The sequence below is a fragment of the Cebus imitator genome, unplaced genomic scaffold (genome assembly GCF_001604975.1).
Source record: "Cebus imitator isolate Cc_AM_T3 unplaced genomic scaffold, Cebus_imitator-1.0 Scaffold65, whole genome shotgun sequence".
In the NCBI taxonomy this organism is placed as follows: domain Eukaryota; kingdom Metazoa; phylum Chordata; class Mammalia; order Primates; family Cebidae; genus Cebus; species Cebus imitator.
This window is the reverse complement of record NW_016107380.1, coordinates 311,390-323,818: the sequence shown is the minus strand read 5'-3', so window position 1 is coordinate 323,818 and position 12,429 is coordinate 311,390. Positions and strand designations below refer to the sequence as shown.

Here is a 12,429-nt window from a genome sequence, read left to right as displayed (position 1 = left end):
AAAAGCTAAACATATATATGTGATTGAAGTAATACAAATAAAATATTTTTGCCTCTACTGAAGGAAGGAAAATTATTGCTTTAACAATCTCAGAAGGAATACTCCTTCAGCTTATGGAACAACCTAGTGGTAAATTAGAAATAATCACAGGGGAAGCAAAAGAGAATACTTAAAAGATACTTATAGTTTTTAAAAAAAAAAAAAAATCTAACAAGAGCTTTATAGTTGAAGAATAAGAGGAATGCAAAAAAAGAAGCTCAGACGGATAGAAAGCGTAAATAATCCTACTGAAAGGAGTCAGTCTGAAAAGAAAGGAAGAATAGATGACCCTGGTTGGTATTTGTTTGAGTCTCATGTTCTTTCTGCTTCAGGGAGAAAGCTCTGCAATATGTTAGATTTTAATTAACCTAAGAAATATTTGTTAAGTGCCTGTAGTGCTGAAGGTAATATGAATGGAAATACAAGATTTACAGATTTTTAATAGTAATAGCTACTATTTATTGGGTGCCCATTTTATGCTGGACATTGTGCTAAGCTCTTATTTAGGCAGGATGACAAGAAAGCAATGATTATTATTCCCATTCAAAAATGTGGCAACAAGAGCCCTAAGCATTTCAAAAACTTGCGCTGGGTCTCAGAATTAGTGAAAGGGAAACTGGAATTCAAAACCAGGTGTGTTAGACCCCAAAGCACATTTTCTTTCCACATTATATCACTGTGCCTTCATGGCCTTTATGGTCTGATAGGAAGGAAAGCAAGCATACATGTAATTAAGATATAGAAAAACAAGAGAGGTGAGGAAATACTGTACAGATCACACTGGCAAGTAGCACATGCAGTTGTCAAAAATCAGGAAGAATTTCATGGAAGAAGAGACACATTTTGACAGGCTTGCATGCTGGATACTATATCAACAGGTATGCTTAGAGAAGTTGGGCCATTCAATAGTTGGGGGGAAAAGTAAGTAAAACCTTGAGTAGCAGGCCTTCTTAAGTAACAATTTCTGTTTCCATGAATTTTGGATGGATGACTAACTGGTTTACACCAGTTTGTATAATTTGACCAGTTTTGGACAGGATCTTGATCTGTTACCCAAGTAGAATGCAATGGTGTGATCATAGCTCACTGAATCCTCAATTTCTCCTTTGCTAGCTTTACAGCGTAATTCAAGTAGAAATGCTTCCTTAGGAAGATTTGCCTGACATCTTCACACTTTCCTCACTCAGGTGATCCTCCCACCTTAGCCTCCCAAGTAGCTAGGACTACAGGTGTGCACCATCATATCTGGCTAATTTTTTAATTATTTTGTAGAAACAGGGGTCTCATTATGTTGCTCAGACTGGTCTTGAACTCCTGGTCTTAAGCAATCATCCTGCCTCAGCCTCCTAAAGCACTGGAATTTACAGGCATGAGCCACTAGCCCAGCATAATTTGACCAGTTTGTGAAAAGACTAGAGCAGTGGCTCCCAAACTTTTTGATCTAAGGTCTCCTTTACAGTCTGAAAAATTAAGGACCCTGAAGAGCTTTCTGAATTTTATTATCTATTCATAGTTATCATATTCTAAATTAAAATGAAAAAAATTAATATTAATTAATTAAATTAAAAATTAATTAAAGATTAATTCATTTTAAAATAATAAACATAACATATTAACATAAATAAAATTTTCAAAAAATTAATGAGTATATTATTTTACATTTTGCAAATCTCTTTAATGTTGTAATTGAAGAAAACTGGATTTTCTTTCTACATGCTATCAGTTGTAGTATCACACATCATGTAGCCTCTAAATTACTCCACTGTATCCTTATAAGATAATAAGAATGAAAAAGGTAAATAATATTTTAGTATTATTACAAAAACGGTTTGATTTTATAGATTCCCTGAAATGGTCTTGACACCAGGGGTGCCCATGCCACAACCATTGCACTGGAAAAAAGTGTTGGAAAGCAGAGAGCAACCAGATTCATATGTATTAACTTGCTGGTTCCTAAAAGACTCAGAACGTTGACTTGGATTTATAACTTAAATCCTGTAATCTCTGGCCTCTTCACATTTTTCATTCATTCATTGATTCTGTCATTAAACAAACATTTGAATGAGAGTAAGTGCATATTCTCACTGTACTAGGCTCTGGAAATCAAAGGAATAAGACAGTTCCTGACTGAACTCATGGTACAGAAATGGAAGTAAACAAAAGCAGTATGATAGTATAGTACAAAAATAGAGCAAGGTGTTGTGGGAGCGTAGATGAGAGGAAAGCATGAAGATGTCAGGCAAAGCTTCATAAGAAAGAATTTCTACTTAAGTTGTAAAGCTAGCAAAGGGGAAAGGACACAGCAGGAAAAAGAGCCATTCAAGAGGTTCAGCAACATTGCTTTTTATGAATGAAACTCTTTCACTATGGCTATGCAAGTAACAAGTGGCAAAAGATGAACTTGGAAAAGTAGCTAGAGTACAGATTGTGAAGGGCCTTCCTTATGAATTCATTCTACATAATTTGGACATTATCCTTTGTATTGATGCTTCCAAGAGTTTAGTATGGATAAAAAAAAAAAAAATCACTGAAGGAGCTTAAGAAAACATAGGATTCTTTATTCCAGATTCTGATTGTTTAGCTTTAGAATGCAATTCAAGAATTCCTTAATTCAGCAAATATTTATTGAGCTCTGACTAAGTCCCAGTCAGAGTCTGTGGACTGGGGATGCAGGATCATACAAGATGAGACATTTGGAGCTATTTTCAAGGAGTGTCCTTAAAGGCTACATTTTTAATTGTCCCAAGTAATTCTGATGTAAGTGGAACAAGGAGACCACATTCAGAAATGATGGAAGGATTCTAAAAACATGAGTGACATAATCAGATTTATGTTTTAGAAAATCACTTTGCATATATAAGATGGATTAAACAGGTTTGTGACCAGAAACAGAAGAGTTAGGGAATTGTTTATCCAGTTCAACAGCATTAATTTTTAGGATCTAAATGAAGACAGTGATAAAGAAGTTGTAGATAATTAGCAAGATTTAGAAAATATGTTTGAAATAGAATACTGTAGTAGGATTTGGTGATCTGTTGGATTGGGAACAATGTTAATAGGTTATTTTCAAACTCTTTTTGAAATTGTTAACCTTGTAAGATAGTTGCCTTGTAGGGATTTTCATCCAGAAAGAGAAGACTAAGAGATAGTTGTAAAACAATTGAATTGTAGAAAGATTAGAAGTCTTACTTTACCAGTAATGTTATTAAAGGAAAACTCAAAACATTTGACATTTATTTTTTAAGGTATTTAGTAAATGTTATCATTGTTAATACATAAAGTCATAGCTACAAAAGAAACATTAAAGCTCATATAATCCCAGTCTTTCATTTTATGAATGAAGAAATTTAGATGAAGAAATTTAGACACAGAGAGGAAGGGACTTTCTCAAAACTCACCTAACTACTTGATAACAGAACCGTCAATATCTCCTGTTTTCCAGGCTAGGCTGCCAGTCAAATATATAGATAGCCCTGAGCTCCATATTTTAGCTAATAAATTATCTCCCTCATATTTTTCTAGGGGGACAAATCTGACAAAATCAGAATTTATGAATTTGGAGTATAAGAGCCTGGATGAATTAGACCTTGTAAAAGAACTTAGTTCAGTGCTAAACTCAAAAAAAAAAAAAAAAAAAAAAAAAAAAAAAAAAAAAAAAAAAAAAAAAAAAAAAAAAAAAAAAAAAAAAGGATTGTGTGATTTTAGCCTGATTTTAAAGTACCACAAAATGGGCAGCTTAAGCAACAGAAATATATTATCTTACAATTCTGAAATTTAGAAGTCCAAGATCAAATTCGATCTTGGGTTGGCTCCTTCTGCAGAGTATAAGGGAAGAATCTATGCCAACCCTCTCACCATGGCTCATAGATGGCCATCTCCTCTGTTTTTGCTTTGTCTTTCCTCTGCAATTGTCGATGCCCAAGTTTGCTTTTATAATGACAACAGTCTTACTGAATTAGGACCCACCTTAATATAACTGAACACATTTCAGTTACAGGCCACATGATACCACCTATATTCTTATTCTGTGGTGTTACATTTTAACTTGATTACCGCTGTAAAGATTCTTTTTCCAAATAAGGTCACATTCTGAGGTGTTGGGACTTCAACAAATGAATTTGGGGGAAACACAATTCAACCCATAATAATTCATTTTCTTTTTTAGTTTAGTTAGAGTATCAAAGTGTGGCTCACTAACCACTGTGTAATGTTCACATTCTCAGTGAGGAAAACTGACTGCCCCTCAGATACAGACCAAAATGCACACATTTATTTCATACCACCTATGCTGAAATGTATTAAATAACAATTCCTAAAAAAATTCATCAGATTCGCTGAGATTCTAATTAAAGCAATGGACCTTTTCCCCAGGGAAACACACCAATCAAATTTACTATTATTCAAGAAAAAATTCTTAGCTGTACTAAAAGTGTCATCTTAGTGTTTGATTTTACAATATAATATGAGAAATAATCATTTTACATGTAACTTTCAGTAAGCTGTTGTGCAAATAAGATACAAACAATTCCTTCAGATCTATTATGTCAGAGATGCCTGTGATAGAGTAACTTTGTGAAATGTAAGTCAGTTTCCTTTGTTGGTATTGTAGCACTATCATCAAGTTTATTTAGAAAGGAGTGCAGGAAAGGTAGCCATGAAGTCACTTACGTGAACTCTCATTTCTTCTTTAAGCTTGGTTATAAAACATTAATTTGCATATAAACATAGCAACGGCAATCATACTGTAGTTCTAATTGTTTTTAGCACATATCCTTTTACCGAACTATTATTTTTAAGAGTATGTAATATCTTATCAGTTCACCTATAACGCCTGTATTAATGAAAATAATTCTGGATACTCAGGATATGTTTGCTTTGTAGTTCCTGGAGGGCTACCCACTTTCTATCTGGAACAACCAAATCTAATATTTAAGTTATGCACAATTCTTAGGTTATTTTTAGTAGATACTGTAGGCTATAGACATTGGAGGTAGGTGAGCATTAGTTATTTCCTTGCAACCTTGCTGCCAGGTTATAATGAAACCAAGTTCTGGCACACTTAAAAACATCTACTGGCAAACGGAGATTCAAAGTAACACAACCTGTTCTGTAAGCTTATTGGAGTCCCAGTGTTCTGTCCTTGTTTCATGCTACCACAGAACTGATTATAAAAGATATCCCTGAAGAAAATGCAACAGTATTCTAGCTGTAGGATTCAGTTGGCTACCTGGTTAACTCAGTTGACTAAGAATCCTTTGAACTAGCAGCTAAGGATCCCAGGCAAAGTAAACAGTTTCTAAAGGTGAAGGACTTGCTGATTCATACACATTCTAGTTCATATCAATATTAGCAAAATGTTTTAGCTAGTCCAGCATCTTGAAAACCATTAATTTAATCTATGAAAATCCATTCCTGATATTCATATGCTAATTAAAAGATATTTGGTGCTGGTAAGCGACATAGCTGAAGAGCTTAAGCCTTGGAATGTGGCTTTTGATCAACTATGGCTAACTAACCACTATGGAATGTTCACATTCCCAGTTAGGAGAACTCACTGCCCCTCAAACAGAGACCAAAATGTATACATTTATATCATACTGTCTATGCTGAAATGTGTTCAGTTACAGGCCACATGACACCACCTGTATTTGTATTCTGTAATGTTACAATTTAAGAGTTTCTGTACCCTCTTCCCTCTTTTTTTTCTAAATAAGTTACTAATTTTTAGATGAGAGACTTGTATTTTCTCTCCTTTCCTCAAAAGAGATTTTTCTAACACATGGATGGATAAATAGATGTCTGCCTGACTACCTACCTTTCTTTCATTGTTCCTTTTAAAAATTTTATATTTTTAAAAAGCATTTTGTGTTTATTAAAGAAAATACCAAGGACAAAATTACCTGTTATCCCACGATTAAGCAATGATCATCGTTTATTATATTTTAGAAATTAAAACTCACCTATTTTTCTCTATCTTTTCCGTTAAAAAAAGTAAAACTTCTGGGATTGTATTTTATCACCTAAAAATGTAATGTGGATATTTCCTTGAGTCATTAACTGTTTAGCAATGTGGTTTTTAATAGCTGCATAAGAGTTCACTGTATGGCTAGACTATCATTTATTTAAACAATTCTCCATTGCTGGACATTTAGAATATCTCTAGTCTATTAGTAAAGGCACTACCAGCCTTTTTAGATTTAATTCCTTTCCCTTCTTCAGACCTAGTCCTTATGTGCCCATCATTTCCTCTGTCATTGGTTGTTAAAATGCTGGTCTCCTTTTCTTTGGGCTAGTCTTACAAATTCTTTATTTAGGTTTAAAATGTAATTTTAGCTGTCCACTAATGTAAGACTTATAATTGGATAAAGTAGGTTAAAAACACTGTGTAGAATTTTTGGTACTCTAATTAATATAGTAGTTTTTTTTAAAACTGATTTTAGGAGTATATATTCTGGGGAAATATGGACAGAAGAAAATCAGAGAAATACAGGAAAGGGAGGCTGCGGAATACATTGCCCAAGCACGACGACAGTATCATTTTGAAAGTAACCAGAGGACTTGCAATATGACAGGTAAGTCAGAGAAATATTTTTACATGTGTAAAGTTGTTTGATGGTTTGTATTAATTTGCATATCACCAGGATCAAATTTAGAGGAAAAGGCAAAGAAAGAATGATAAATCTAGCAAGGATTTGAATGATTTAACTGAATTATGTCATTTTAATATGAATTTTAAAAATCAGTTCATTCATTTTGGTTATTCATTCAGCAAATAATTGTATCCAGGACTGGGGAAGCAGGAGGTGAACAACAACAACAAAAAGTCCCTGACCTTTGGAGTTTATATTCAAGTGAGAGAAAAAGATGATAACAAGTAACTTTAGGCCATGATGGCTGCCATATGGAGCATAAAGCCATGTGAGGGCTGAGACATTCTTTAAGACAGGGATCAGTAGAGTCAGGTTTCTTTTGGGTAGCATTGGAGCAGAAACCAAATGTTACAATGGACGGAGCAATGTGAAATGCCTGAGATGGGAACAAGCTTGGTACATTCAGGACACAGCAAAAAGGCCACGTAGCTAGAGCAGAATGAACAATGGCTGTGACAAGAAACAAGGCTGCAGAAGTAGGCTTGATCCCGCTGGCCCTATTGGCCATAGGAAAGAGTGATTACATTTATTAAATTTACTGTAGGCAACTGTAGGCCTATGAGTCTCCCACAATAGTATACCCTCAGGCAATGTTAATTAATGGCAATAATTTAACCTCCAGAGCTAGAAACATAACCCTGGGAGAATGCCATCACAAAATCAGCCTGCCCATATTTGAAGAGAACAGTGTGCTCTGACTGGCATAACTCTTCTAGTTCTCAAATCTATGCCAAGCCTGTCTTTCCTTTTTATTGTTTAAAGTTTACTCATTTCTCTAACATTTCTTTCAAGAACAATTAATTTAGGAAGAATTTATAAAGGTATGTTCTCCTTATTTAATTTTAAAAGTAGAATTTTTTTAGAGTTAAAGGCCTTTATTATTAGTTGACTTCCCTCATTTTACTTGAGGCTGAGATTAAGAAGGGTAAGAGGCACATCCAAAAGTACAACTGGAGTATGATTTTTAATATTTGAAGTAGTAATACCCAGAAAATACCTGCATTCTACAAAGCAAATGGTAATCATAAATACTATATATAATGATAATTCTGAGCATAAAATGAACATCATAAAAGTCACTTCATAAATGTTTTGTGAGGCCGTGATGAGATAATGCCTGTAAAGTGCTTGACATATAATAAATACTCAGTAAATGATAACTTTTTTAAAGTTACAAAATTATTTAAATTGACATTCAGCATTCAATGTAATGGCAGTGCCTAGAACATTTTAACAAATTTTTAGAAAATGGTCTATTTCTGGTTATTACTTGAATTTTCAAAAAATAGTAAAATGTAGCTGCTGGGGTCTTAAAATGTGTCTCAGTTTGACATGGACCTTTGTTTCCATTTGGGCCCCCTGGGAGGCAGATGCTAGGATGGGATTAGATGTACAAGAGATCTGCTAGTAGATATGCCTGTAACGAATAAAGGGGAAGGGAGGCAGAAGGAGGCAAGGGAAGCCACAGTGCAGGTCTGACACTTTGAAGGGAAAAAGAGAAGGAAGGAAGGAAGATTAGGCAAGGAGAGTCTCAGACTACAGCACAGTTCTAAGAAAGCGTTGGGAGACCAATGAGGAGTCTGCGAGCCAAAGTTTCTGGTAAAGGAGACCTGCAGAAATGGGCCTGCAGAAATGTCCCCATCCAAACAGTGTCATTGGCTGGGAGTAGTGCAGACATGATGATGGATCCAGAGGAGTGGCAGCTGGGGTTGTCAGTTAACTGTGCTCTCCCAGCAAAAGATAGAGGTCACACATTTCCATGACACAACCCTAGGATGAACAAACAGCTAACTATAGGCAATTAAAAGTAAAATATTTGATCTCTAAGAGCCAAAATATAGGTTCAGTGAAAACCTCCCAAATTAGTTTTCTGCACATTCTGCATTTTTTGTACAATGCATAACATGAGCTTTGATAATGGGGTTACAAATAATATGATTAAATTTCTATTTTGGATAAGAAGTAATTGATGTACTGGAAAAAAATGAGTGCTTTGGGGTAAATATAACTTGTTTTCTTACCCAAGATGTTTTCCCTTTTAAAATGTGGTGTTCATAGCCAGGTGTGATGGCTGTGATCCCAGCACTTTGGAAGGCCAAGGTGGGAGGATTGCTTGCGCCCAGCAGTTCAAGACCAGCTTGTGCAACATAGTGAGACCTCATCTGTATAAAAAATTTAAAAAATTAGCTGGACATGGAGGCACATGCCTCTAGTTCTAGTTACACGGGAATCTGAGGCAGGAGGATCACTTGAGCCCAGGAGGTCAAGGCTTCAGTGAGCCATGATTATACCACTGCACTCCAACCTGGATGACAGTGTGAGATTCTGTCTCAAAAAAAATGTGGTGGTCTTGATATTTTTTCATTTTGTTATCATTACTTATTTAGAGCTTAGAAACTCATTTTACATTTTTATGTGTGTATTCCTTCATTTCTTTTTTTTTTTCTCTAATCGCATGACAGATTCTTATTCTCCAGCGTTTCTTATTCCACATCTAGAGCCGTAAATAAACTAACTCCCAAAAATCAGGTGAAGTTTTTTCCCCATAGATTGCCAGTCTCATTTCATCTTCACATTATTCCTGGAAGTAACAAACAATAACAAAGAACAGCCACTGACAAAACTAAAACTAAAACTCAGCAACTCTTAGTTTCTAACCCAGTGTACTTTTATCTGTTATAATAAATGTTTATTGCTTCATGGTATTACAAACAGTAAACATTTACAATAAACAGTAACAAATAATACCCACTAACAAAACTAAAACTCAGCAACTCTTACTTCCTAACCCAGTACAATTTTGTCTAGGTTATAATAAATGTTCATTGCTTTGTAGTATTTAATAAATCAACTTTTTAAAAATTAGAAATGAAAAATGAAGCAAAAAGTATAGCTGAATTTAAAAATGTTTTTGACCATTGTCATTATATCAGAAGTAAATACTTATTGTAAAAAATTGGGAGAGTAAGGAAAAGAAGAAAAAAAAGGAATTATTCATAATCTATGGCTCAAAGACCACCACTATTAAAATCTGAGAATAATGGTTTCTATTCTTTCTTCTCTGTGTACTTATGTTGTTGTGATCATAATGTTTATATGCTTTTGTTATATTACATAAGCAGATAAATGATTTGTTAGTATATAATAGACTTGTAATAATAATAATAATAATAATAATAATTTGAATTGTCTAGCCCTGACATTCCCTTTGGACTCTTGCTAGTTGCTATCCCTAACATATAGCCTAAAACAGTGTGCATTTCTTAGTGAGGGCAGTCATATCACATGTGACTTTTTAAATTTTTTTGTTTATATTACAGTGCTTTCCATGCTTCCAACATTGAGAGAGGCCTTAATGCAGCAACTGAATTCCGAGAGCCTCACAGCTCTGCTAAAAAACAGGTAAATGCAAGTTACAGCATTTTCTGTTTATGCACTGCACTTAAAGTTTATAGAATGAACTGATATACTTTTCAAAAATCTTAGTTGTTTTTCTAATTAAAGCTTATGTAGGCTCAGTAAGAAGAAAATTAACTATATCATTTAATCCATATTTACTTTTGTCTATGCTTTACTTTTTTGCACAAAACATTCAAGGCAATGATATTTATATATGTTGTTTTTCATATAAATAGATCTTACAGCACTTTGAAATTATTCACAAATTTTATTATGGAGTGCTTGTGAAATGTGTTCCTGAACCAGATGCTGTGAAGCTAACAAAATTATATTAAATATTGTGCTTCTGAAAGAGTTTACAGTGTAATAAAGCATGTGAACATACATTTTAAATAAATAAGGTATACAGGACTTTTTTCAAATTACTAACAAAATGAAATACAAACATAACAGGGGCATACAGTACTAATAATTTACATTGCAATGGCAGTTTGCTGTTTCCAAAAGCACTTTCACATGTGTAACCTGTACATGGAGTATTTGTTGGGGTACTGTAATTTGGTATGATACTGTATCAGGTTGTGAAGACTTCCAGCAGGAAAGGGCTTCTTATTTTAATGACAATGATGGGAGGATGGGCAGGGTATTGGTTTCACTAAATAAATTTTAATCATTGTGGCTTTCCTAAAATAAACCCTTGCCTTTAATCATCCTCCAAATAACCAGGGAAAAGGTAGTGCTATCTCTAAACCATCTCACTGTCCCAGCCCTGATGCTAGTTACTTTCCACATATGCTCCCATTTAATTTACACAATATCCCTGTGAGGCAGATACTACTATTACTCATTTTGCAATAGGAATTCAGTGCTCAGACAGGCTAAATAACAAGAGGGAAATGTTTTTTGAAAACACTTACTGTATTCAGAGAATACTTCCCAAAATAATAATGGATTTGTGTACTGAAGATTTCTTTTATCTAATTAAAACAGAATGCTAGTAATGAGAGATTTTCCATTTTAAATTTCTTCATTCTTAGAGGTAGACAGACCTTCCTTCCTTCTTACAGATAGAAGGTTTAGCTTATAAATTAGTTCATACAGTTTTATGAAGAAGAAACTTACAAGTGAATAGCATTTTTATAAAAGCAACATAATACAGATAAAATAATCATGGTGGCATTCTTCCTTCTTAGTGAATCTGTTTCCTGCAAGGCCCTATGTTCCATGTGCTTTAGGGAATTTAATAATTAAGATAAAGTCTGTTTAAGACCTTTTCATCCAAAGGAAGAAATAGACTAAATAAATTATCATAATTCCATACATATTTAATGCAATGACAAAAAGTAAAAGGAAAATATGGGAGTATCAAAAAAAACCAAGGGATTAATTTTGATGGATAATTCTGGACAGCTTTAAAGAAAAGGTGTGATTCTCTTTTTTAAATCAGTACACAGGGAGGAGAATTTCTTAAATTCTGGAGAATTTAAGATGGGCCACAATTCTCCTCTTTCACGGTTTCCTCTTTATATATCTCAATGTTACTTTTTCTTGGCTTTCTTTTGATTTGAAATTGCTATTTGTAATTTGGTGGAGGGAGAAGGGTAATATCCATTTGAAAAATATTTGCATAAATAAGGGATTGATCCCTTACAAAGTGTGATTAGATAAGGCCTCTAATTTTATGACTGCTTTTATATTAGTTTTATATGAGACTCTAGTCTCATGTAAGCCTGTTGCACAAGTTATGTTTTTCTTTAAACTATTTGTGATAACTAATCAGAAATAAGTGCATGATTTGATAGTCTTATTTTACTAACTTCATAATAGCAAATACACAGTTATCACTGTTTTCGGTATTTGGTACTCGTGTTGAAGACTGATATTGGCAATGAAGTTTCAAAGGCAAAAAAAAAAAAATCTCAAACATCGTCCATATTAAGAGAAATAGAACACTTTGAAAGGATTCGTTTAATTCTCTCTCTCTCTCTTTTTTTTTTTTTTTATTTCTCCATGAAGGCCTAAAGTTTAATTCTTAAACTTTAGGTATTTTAGTGACATTAAAGAGTCTCATTATATTTAACTCACAGTTGATTTCCATCAGACAAATCATTTGAAAGGAATATTTGCATAGAAATACTTTTCTCTATTCTTCTGCATAGATTTGGAATCTTTTACATCAATTTTAGAGTTTTTTAAAAAAAGACAGTATCAGTTTTTTAAAATCTACTTTTAAAGTCTAATAATGTTTAGTGTAAACATGAAAAAATGTCCTGGGTAACTATAACTGTCTTCTCCTACCAAAATCATCCCAAATAGAATAGTTTTTTTTTTTTTTTTTTTT

At 33.7% G+C, this 12,429-nt stretch overlaps 1 protein-coding gene across 1 annotated transcript in view; it reads left to right on the top strand.

Moving 5' to 3' along the window:
• PEX3 (peroxisomal biogenesis factor 3) overlaps window positions 1-12,429 on the top strand; it is a 36,664-nt gene that overhangs the window by 1,852 nt on the left and 22,383 nt on the right. The window contains exons 2-3 of the mRNA XM_017530394.2: window positions 6,480-6,611; window positions 10,010-10,091. Of these exons, the coding sequence (XP_017385883.1) occupies window positions 6,480-6,611; window positions 10,010-10,091 (214 nt within the window). The remainder of the gene's footprint in view (window positions 1-6,479; window positions 6,612-10,009; window positions 10,092-12,429) is intronic.